The sequence below is a fragment of the Nerophis lumbriciformis genome, linkage group LG29, assembly GCF_033978685.3.
Source record: "Nerophis lumbriciformis linkage group LG29, RoL_Nlum_v2.1, whole genome shotgun sequence".
NCBI lineage: Eukaryota > Metazoa > Chordata > Actinopteri > Syngnathiformes > Syngnathidae > Nerophis > Nerophis lumbriciformis.
This window is the reverse complement of record NC_084576.2, coordinates 30357501-30367535: the sequence shown is the minus strand read 5'-3', so window position 1 is coordinate 30367535 and position 10035 is coordinate 30357501. Positions and strand designations below refer to the sequence as shown.

At 35.1% G+C, this 10035-nt stretch overlaps 1 protein-coding gene across 2 annotated transcripts in view; it reads right to left on the bottom strand.

The window, feature by feature from the left end:
- Positions 1-704: 704 nt before the first annotated feature.
- The window catches only part of dnmt3ab (DNA (cytosine-5-)-methyltransferase 3 alpha b), a 79266-nt gene continuing 69935 nt past the window's right edge, over positions 705-10035 (bottom strand). For both annotated transcript variants that reach the window (XM_061924529.1, XM_061924530.1), the window contains 3 exons: positions 5412-5481; positions 5214-5332; positions 705-1194 (listed from right to left, as the gene is read on the bottom strand). In XM_061924529.1, the coding sequence (XP_061780513.1) occupies positions 1053-1194; positions 5214-5332; positions 5412-5481 (331 nt within the window). In that variant the 3' untranslated portion in view covers positions 705-1052. The remainder of the gene's footprint in view (positions 1195-5213; positions 5333-5411; positions 5482-10035) is intronic.

Sequence of the window (10035 nt, the reverse complement as noted above, 5' to 3'; positions counted from 1 at the left end):
CGTAAAACAGTAAATGTCACACGCAGTTAGCTGTAGTTAGCAGGCTAACATTTAGCTAACAGTTAGCATGCGTAACATAAAACAGTAAATGTCACATGCAGTTAGCTGTAGTTAGCATGCTAACATTTAGCGAACAGTTAGCATGCGTAACAAAAAACAGTAAATGTCACATACAGCTAGCAGTCGTTAGCACGCTAACATTTAGCTAATTGTAACGTAAAACAGTAAATGTCACACGCAGCTAGCTGTAGTAAGCAGGCTAACATTTAGCTAACAGTTAGCATGCGTAACATAAAACAGTAAATGTCACATGCAGTTAGCTGTAGTTAGCATGCTAACATTTAGCGAACAGTTAGCATGCGTAACAAAAAACAGTAAATGTCACACACAGCTAGCTGTCGTTAGCACGCTAACATTTAGCTAATTGTAACGTAAAACAGTTAATGTCACACGCAGTTAGCTGTAGTTAGCAGGCTAACATTTAGCTAACAGTTAGCATGCGTAACATAAAACAGTAAATGTCACATGCAGCTAGCTGTAGTTAGCATGCTAACATTTAGCGAACAGTTAGCATGCGTAACAAAAAACAGTAAATGTCACACACAGCTAGCTGTCGTTAGCACGCTAACATTTAGCTAACGTCCACATGCTAACAGTCAGCGTAAAAACAGTAAATGTCACACACTGTCGTTAGCATGCTAACAGTTAGCATGTGCAAAAAGTAGATGTTATCTTCAAGTGAGAGGTTCAAGAGCACCAGTGGGAAAGGCTCAAGAGCTGCATGTGGATGATGTCACCAGCATGGTGTTACAGTAGTACTACTAGCACCGTCTTATTAGCTTCACCTGTGTACTAACAGTAAGCAAAGAGGTATTTGTGATCCGCTGCTGTGTGCCTTGCGACGCTGGCCAACAGGTGTCATGAGAAGAAGGCATAGTCTTAACACTGCTAGACAACATTAAATAGAGTAAATGATCATCTGAGGCTCCACTTACAGTTGAAGTTGAGAGAAGAAAGAAAAGAAAAAGTGTGCGAGTGAGCGCTCGTGTCGCTCACAGGCAGGCAAAGTAATCTTTGAGTGGAGCAAAGAGGTGTCTGATGACAGGAACACTCCAGGAGCGACCCAGCAGCCTCTGGCGGGCCAGCCTGCTCATGTTGGACACGTCTGTGTAGTGGACTGGGAAGCCAAACACCCTGTGGGCAGAGAAAATACAGGCTTCTCTACACATCTTCAAATAGTCACTCAGTTACTGACGTGGGAGGTCCATCACCTTGTTTTTGTCTTCACTGAAAATGTAATGTTAGCATGTAGCTCACATGGCGATGCTAGTGTTGTTAACCTGACGCTAAAATTCATTGTTAGCATGTAGCTCACATAGCTATGCTAGTGTTGCTAACCTAGCATGATGTTCAATTGTAATGTTAGCATGTAGCTCACATCGCTATGCTAGTGTTGCTAACCTGACGCTAAAATTCATTGTTAGCATGTAGCTCACATGGCGATGCTAGTGTTGTTAACCTGACGCTAAAATTCATTGTTAGCATGTAGCTCACATAGCTATGCTATTGTTGCTAACCTAGGATGATGTTCAATTGTAATGTTAGCATGTAGCTCACATCGTTATGCTAGTGTTGCTAACCTGACGCTGAAATTCATTGTTAGCATGTAGCTCAAATGGCGATGCTAGTGTTGTTAACCTGACGCTAAAATGCATTGTTAGCATGTAGCTCACATAGCTATGCTAGTGTTGCTAACCTAGCATGATGTCAAAATGTATTGTTAGCATGTAGCTCACATAGTTATGCTAGTGTTGCTAACCTAGCATGATGTTCAGTTGTAATGTTAGCATGTAGCTCACATCGTTTTGCTAGTGTTGCTAACCTGACGCTAAAATTCATCGTTAGCATGTAGCTCACATGGCGATGCTAGTGTTGCTAACCTGACGCTAAAATTCATCGTTAGCATGTAGCTCACATGGCGATGCTAGTGTTGTTAACCTGACGCTAAAATTCATTGTTAGCATGTAGCTCACATAGTTATGCTAGTGTTGCTAACCCAGCATGATATTAAAATGTAATGTTAGCATGTAGCTCACATAGTTATGCAAGTGTTGCTAACCTGACGCTAAAATTCATTGTTAGCACGTAGCTCACATAACTATGCGATGTTGCTAAGCTTGCATAATGTTAAAGTGGAATGTTAGCATGTAGCTGACAAAGCTATGCTAGTGTTGCTAACCTAGCATGATGTCAAAATGTATTGTTAGCATGTAGCTCACATAGTTATGCTAGTGTTGCTAACCTAGCATGATGTTCAATTGTAATGTTAGCATGTAGCTCACATGGCGATGCTTGTGTTGCTAACCGGACGCTAAAATTCATTGTTAGCATGTAGCTCACATGGCGATCCTAGTGTTGTTAACCTGACGCTAAAATTCATTGTTAGCATGTAGCTCACATAGCTATGCTAGTGTTGCTAAGCGAGCATGATAGTAAAGTGTAATGTTAGCATGTAGCTCACATCGCTATGCTAGTGTTGCTAACCTGACGCTAAAATTCATTGTTAGCATGTAGCGCACATGGCGATGCTAGTGTTGTTAACCTGACGCTAAAATTCATTGTTAGCATGTAGCTCACATAGTTATGCTAGTGTTGCTAACCCAGCATGATATTAAAATGTAATGTTAGCATGTAGCTCACATAGTTATGCTAGTGTTGCTAACCCAGCATGATGTTAAAATGTAATGTTAGCATGTAGCTCACATAGTTATGCTAGTGTTGCTAACCCAGCATGATATTAAAATGTAATGTTAGCATGTAGCTCACATAGTTATGCTAGTGTTGCTAACCCAGCATAATGTTAAAATATAATGTTGGCATGTAGCTCACATGACGATGCTAGTGTTGTTAACCTGACACTAAAATTCATTGTTAGCATGTAGCTCACATGGCGATGCTAGTGTTGTTAACCTGACGCTAAAATTCATTGTTAGCATGTAGCTCACATAGTTATGCTAGTGTTGCTAACCTAGCATGATGTTCAATTGTAATGTTAGCATGTAGCTCACATCGCTATGCTAGTGTTGCTAACCTGATGCTAAAATTCATCGTTAGCATGTAGCTCACATGGCGATGCTAGTGTTGTTAACCTGACACTAAAATTCATTGTTAGCATGTAGCTCACATAGTTATGCTAGTGTTGCTAACCCAGCATGATATTAAAATGTAATGTTAGCATGTAGCTCACATAGTTATGCTAGTGTTGCTAACCCAGCATAATGTTAAAATATAATGTTGGCATGTAGCTCACATAGTTATGCTAGTGTTGCTAACCCAGCATGATATTAAAATGTAATGTTAGCATGTAGCTCACATAGTTATGCTTGTGTTGCTAACCCAGCATAATGTTAAAATATAATGTTGGCATGTAGCTCACATGGCGATGCTAGTGTTGTTAACCTGACGCTAAAATTCATTGTTAGCACGTAGCTCACATAACTGCGATGTTGCTAAGCTTGCATAATGTTAAAGTGGAATGCTAGCATGTAGCTGACAAAGCTATGCTAGTGTTGCTAACCTAGTATGATGTCAAAATGTATTGTTAGCATGTAGCTCACATAGTTATGCTAGTGTTGCTAACCCAGCATGATGTTAAAATGTATTATTAGCATGTAGCTCACATAGCTATGCTAGTGTTGTTAACCTGTCGCTAAAATTATTTGCTAGCATGTAGCTCACATAGTTATGCTAGTGTTGCTAACCTAGCATGATATTAAAATGTAATGTTAGCATGTAGCTCACATAGCTATGCTAGTGTTGCTAACCCAGCATAATGTTAAAATATAATGTTGGCATGTAGCTCACATGGCGATGCTAGTGTTGTTAACCTGACGCTAAAATTTATTGTTAGCACGTAGCTCACATAACTATGCTATGTTGCTAAGCTTGCATAATGTTAAAGTGGAATGTTAGCATGTAGCTGACAAAGCTATGCTAGTGTTGCTAACCTAGCATGATGTCAAAATGTATTGTTAGCATGTAGCTCACATAGTTATGCTAGTGTTGCTAACCCAGCATGATGTTAAAATGTATTGTTAGCATGTAGCTCACATAGCTATGCTAGTGTTGTTAACCTGTCGCTAAAATTCATTGCTAGCATGTAGCTCACAGTTATGCTAGTGTTGTTAACCTAGCATGATGTTAAAATGTAATGTTAGCATGTAGCTCACATAGCTATGCTAGTGTTGCTAACCTCGTATGATGTTATAATGTAATGTTAGCATGTAAATCACATAGCGATGCTAGTGTTGCTAACCTAGCATGATGTTAAAATGTAATGTTAGCATGTAGCTCTCATAGCTATGCTAGTGTTGCTAACCTCGTATGATGTTAAAATGTAATGTTAGCATGTAATTCACATAGCGATGCTAGTGTTGCTAACCTAGCATGATATTAAAATGTATTGTTAGCATGTATCTCACATAGTTATGCTAGAGTTGCTAACCCAGCATGATGTTAAAATGTAATGTTAGCATGTAGCTCACATAGCTATGCTAGTGTTGCTAACCCAGCATGATGTTAAAATGTAATGTTAGCATGTAGCTCACATAGCAATGCTAGTGTTGCTAACCCAGCATGATATTCAAATGTAATGTTAGCATGTAGCTCACATAGCTATGCTAGTGTTGCTAACCTCATATGATGTTAAAATGTAATGTTAGCATGTAATTCACATAGCTATGCTAGTGTTGCTAACCTAGCATATTAAAATGTAATGTTAGCATGTAATTCACATAGCTATGCTAGTGTTGCTAACCTAGCATATTAAAATGTAATGTTAGCATGTAACTCACACAGCTATGCTAGTGTTGCTAACCCAGCATGATATTAAAATGTAATGTTAGCATGTAGCTCACATAGCTATGCTAGTGTTGCTAACCCAGCATGATGTTAAAATGTAATGTTAGCATGTAACTCACATAGCTATGCTACGTTGCTAACCTAGCATGGTGTTAAAAAGTAGTGTTAGCATGTAGCCCACATAGCTATGCTAGTGTTGCTAACCTAGCATGATATTATAATGTAATGTTAGCATGTAGCTCACATAGCTATGCTACGTTGCTAACGTAGCATGGTGTTAAAAAGTAGTGTTAGCATGTAGCCCACTTAGCCATGCTACGTTGCTAACCCAGCACAATGTAAAGAGATGCTACCTCTCCATCTCGGTGCACCACAAGATGTCCTCCTTGTCGTTCATGAAGACAGGGAAGTGCTGGTCCTTGCCCTGCTTGACAGAGTTGGACCTGGTGGTGATGGTCCTCACCTTGTCAAACTGTGGTACAGGACACAAAAGCATCATGAGATGTCCACACAGGATGCTACCTGCTCAGACGCTACCATGCAGTGCTCACCTTAGCGGTTCTCCCGTGTTCCAAACAGTCCTGCAGGTCCAACCTGTCACTGCACATGGCCGTCAGAGGCCTGGGGGACAAACACTTAGCTGGTAAACTGCTAAAACGTTGTTATTTTTTTTTGCAAATATTAGCTCATTTGGACTTTGTGTGTAAAGGATATCACCACATGGGCTCAGGAACACTTCAGAAAACCACGGTCAGTAACTACAGTTGGTCACTACATCTGGAAGTGCGAGTTAAAACTCTACTACGCAAAGCCACAGACATTTATCAACAACACCCGGGGGGCCCGAGCTCATCTAAGATGGACTAGAAAAAAGTGTTCTGTGGTCCTGATGAGAGTCCACATTTCAAATTGTTTTTTGGAAACTGTGGACGTCGTGACCAAAGAGGAAAAGAACCATCCGGATTGTTCTAGGCGCAAAGTGTAAAAGGCAGCATGTGTGATGGTATGGGGGTGTATTAGTGCCCAAGACATGGGTAACTTACACATCTGTGAAGGCACCATTAATGCTAAAAGGTACATACAGCTTTTGGAGCAACACATGTTGCCATCCAAGCAACGTTTACATGGACGCCCCTGCTTATTTCAGCAAAACGATGCCAAGCCACGTGTTACAACAGCGTGGCTTCTCCAAGGCATATTAGAAAGTAAAAAACATGTCCACATCATTTAACTGTTGCCGTACTATTTTGCTTCTAACGTTTTCGTACATGCACAAAATGGCTAACAGCAAAAAAAATTTTTTTCTGTATTTAATCCAGGTTAAATACTGACATGCTTTTATTTTTAAACATATTTTGCACTAAACAGGAAGTGGCCGTGGGCAGGTTTTAACCATCTATTCTGGTAAAATCACGGCATGATAACCTAAAAATAAAGACAACTTCAGAATTTTTTGTTGTTGTTGTCTTACTTCGGCTAATTCGGTTAAAATGTAATGTTAGCATGTAGCTCACATAGCTATACTAGTGTTGCTAACCTAGCATGATTGTAAAATGTAATATTAGCACGTAGCTCACATAGTTATGCTAGTGTTGCTAACCCAGCATGTTAAAATGTAATGTTAGCATTAAGTTCACATAGCTATGCTAGTGTTGCTAACCCAGCATGATGTTAAAATGTAGTGTTAGCATGTAGCTCACATAGTTATGCCAGTGTTGCTAACCCAGCATGATAATAAAATGGTAATGTTAGCATGTAGCTCACATAGTTATGCTAGTGTTGCTAACCCAGCATGTTAAAATGTAATGTTAGCATTAAGCTCACATAGCTATGCTAGTGTTGCTAACCCAGCATGATGTTAAAATGTAATGTTAGCATGTAGCTCACATAGTTATGCCAGTGTTGCTAACCCAGCATGATGTTAAAATGTAATGTTAGCATGTAGCTCACATAGTTATGCCAGTGTTGCTAACCCAGCATGATAATAAAATGGTAATGTTAGCATGTAGCTCACATAGTTATGCTAGTGTTGCTAATCCAGCATGTTAAAATGTAATGTTAGCATTAAGCTCACATAGCTATGCTAGTGTTGCTAACCCAGCATGATGTTAAAATGTAATGTTAGCATGTAGCTCACATAGTTATGCCAGTGTTGCTAACCCAGCATGATGATAAAATGGTAATGTTAGCATGTCGCTCACATAGTTATGCTAGTGTTGATTAGACTTTGTCTCAGTGTATTTTCAACTTAAAGCACTTCCTGTTTAGCATTCTCATGTTGGCGGTTCACCATTAAAAATGTTGGAGAAAAGCAGCATTGGCGACACCTGCGACTGCCACGACACATTCATTTAGCATCATTCAAACGTTACAATACAATCAAAAACGGACATTTTCTAAACGTTCTCGTGCTATTTTTGGCCAAAGTAAGACGACAAAAAAAATAAAATGTTTTTTGAAGTTGTCTTTATTTTTAAGTTATCATGCCGTGATTTTACCAGAATAGATTTTCCTCCATGCGACCCCCCTGAGCTAAAATTAGTTTGAAACCCCTGCGTCTAATAGTTAAAAGCTGCTCACGGTCACTTCCTGTTTAGCGCAAAATACGCTTCAAAATAAAAGGTAACAAAATTTAAAAAAATAAATTAAAAGGTAACAACTACAAACTTAACCAATGTCAACATGGTAGATTTAAGCATGAAATTAAATAGAACAAACAAGAAGTTAAGAATTTAAGAAAAATAATAATAATAAAAGGTAACAAAATAAAATAATAAAATCAAAGGTAACAACTACAAACTTAACCAATGTCAACATGGTAGATTTGAGCACAAAATAAAATAGAACAAACAAGAAGTTAAGAAATTAAGAAAAATAATAATAATAAAAGGTAACAAAATAAAAAATAAAAAAATAAAGGTAACAACTACAAACTTAACCAATGTCAACATGGTAGATTTAAGCATGAAATTAAATAGAACAAACAAGAAATTAAGAAATAAAAAAAAATAAAAAAAATAAAAGGTAACAAAATAATTTTTTTTTATCAAAGGTAACAACTACAAACTTAACCAATGTCAACATGGTAGATTTGAGCATAAAATAAAATAGAACAAACAAAAAGTTAAGAAATTAAGAAAAATAATAATAATAAAAGGTAAAATAAAATAATAAAATCAAAGGTAACAACTACAAACTTAACCAATGTCAACATGGTAGATTTGAGCATAAAATAAAAGAGAACAAACAAGAAGTTAAGAAATTAAGAAAAATAATAATAAAAGGTAACAAAATAAAATAATAAAATCAAAGGTAACAACTACAAACTTAACCAATGTCAACATGGTAGATTTAAGCATAAAATAAAATAGAACAAACAAGAAATTAAGAAAAAAAAATAAAATAAAAGGTAACAAAATAAAATAATAAAATCAAAGGTAACAACTACAAATTTAACCAATGTCAACATGCTAGATTTGAGCATAAAATAAAATAGAACATACAAGAAGTTAAGAAAAATAATAATAATAAAAGGTAACAAAATAAAATAATAAAATCAAAGGTAACAACTACAAACTTAACCAATGTCAACATGGTAGATTTGAGCATAAAATAAAATAGAACAAACAAAAAGTTAAGAAATTAAGAAAAAAAATAATAATAAAAGGTAATAAAATAAAATAATAAAATCAAAGGTAACAACTACAAACTTAACCAATGTCAACATGGTAGATTTGAGCATAAAATAAAATAGAACAAACAAAAAGTTAAGAAATTAAGAAAAAAAAGAAAGAAAAAAAGGTAACAAAATAAAAAAATAAAATTAAAGGTAACAACTACAAACTTAACCAATGTCAACATGGTAGATTTGAGCATAAAATAAAACAAACAAAAAGTTAAGAAATTAAGAAAAAAATAAATAATAAAAGGTAATAAAATAAAATAATAAAATCAAAGGTAACAACTACAAACTTAACCAATGTCAACATGGTAGATTTAAGCATACAATAAAATAGAACAAACAAGAAGTTAAGAAATTAAGAAAAAAAATAATAATAAAAGGTAACAAAATAAAATAATAAAATCAAAGGTAACAACTACAAACTTAACCAATGTCAACATGGTAGATTTGAGCATAAAATAAAATAGAACAAGAAATTAAGGGGGGAAAAGAAAAAAAAGGTAACAAAATAAAAAATAAAATTAAAGGTAACAACTACAAACTTAACCAATGTCAACATAGTAGATTTAAGCATGAAATTAAATAGAACAAACAAGAAATTAAGAAATTAAGAAAAAGAAAAAAAAAGGTAACAAAATAAAAAAATTAAATCAAAGGTAACAACTACAAACTTAACCAATGTCAACATGGTAGATTTGAGCATAAAATAAAATAGAACAAACAAGAAGTTAAGAAATTAAGAAAAATAATAAAATCAAAGGTAACAAAATAAAATAATAAAATCAAAGGTAACAACTACAAACTTAACCAATGTCAACATGGTAGATTTGAGCATAAAATAAAATAGAACAAACAAGAAGTTAAGAAATTAAGAAAAAAGGTAACAAAATAAAAAAATAAAATTAAAGGTAACAACTACAAACTTAACCAATGTCAACATAGTAGATTTAAGCATGAAATTAAATAGAACAAACAAGAAATTAAGAAAAAGAAAAAAAAAAGGTAACAAAAAAAAAAATCAAAGGTAACAACTACAAACTTAACCAATGTCAACATGGTAGATTTGAGCATAAAATAAAATAGAACAAACAAGAAGTTAAGAAATGAAGAAAAAAAATAATAATAAAAGGTAACAAAATAAAATAATAAAATCAAAGGTAACAACTACAAACTTAACCAATGTCAACATGGTAGATTTAAGCATAAAATAAAATAGAACAAACAAGAAATTAAGAAAAAAAAAAGAAAAAAAAAGTAACAAAATAAAAAAATAAAATTAAAGGCAACAACTACAAACTTAACCAATGTCAACATGGTAGATTTAAGCATAAAATAAAATAGAACAAAAAAATGTAGAAAAACACTTTTACAATGGAGTTCAGGGTGCGCATCGCCATATTAGACAGTAGTTGGTGGTAAGTTAACAAAACGTTTTCACCATCAATAACTCGAATAGTCTTTAACATTCTGTCCACTGACTCTGCAAACTTAGC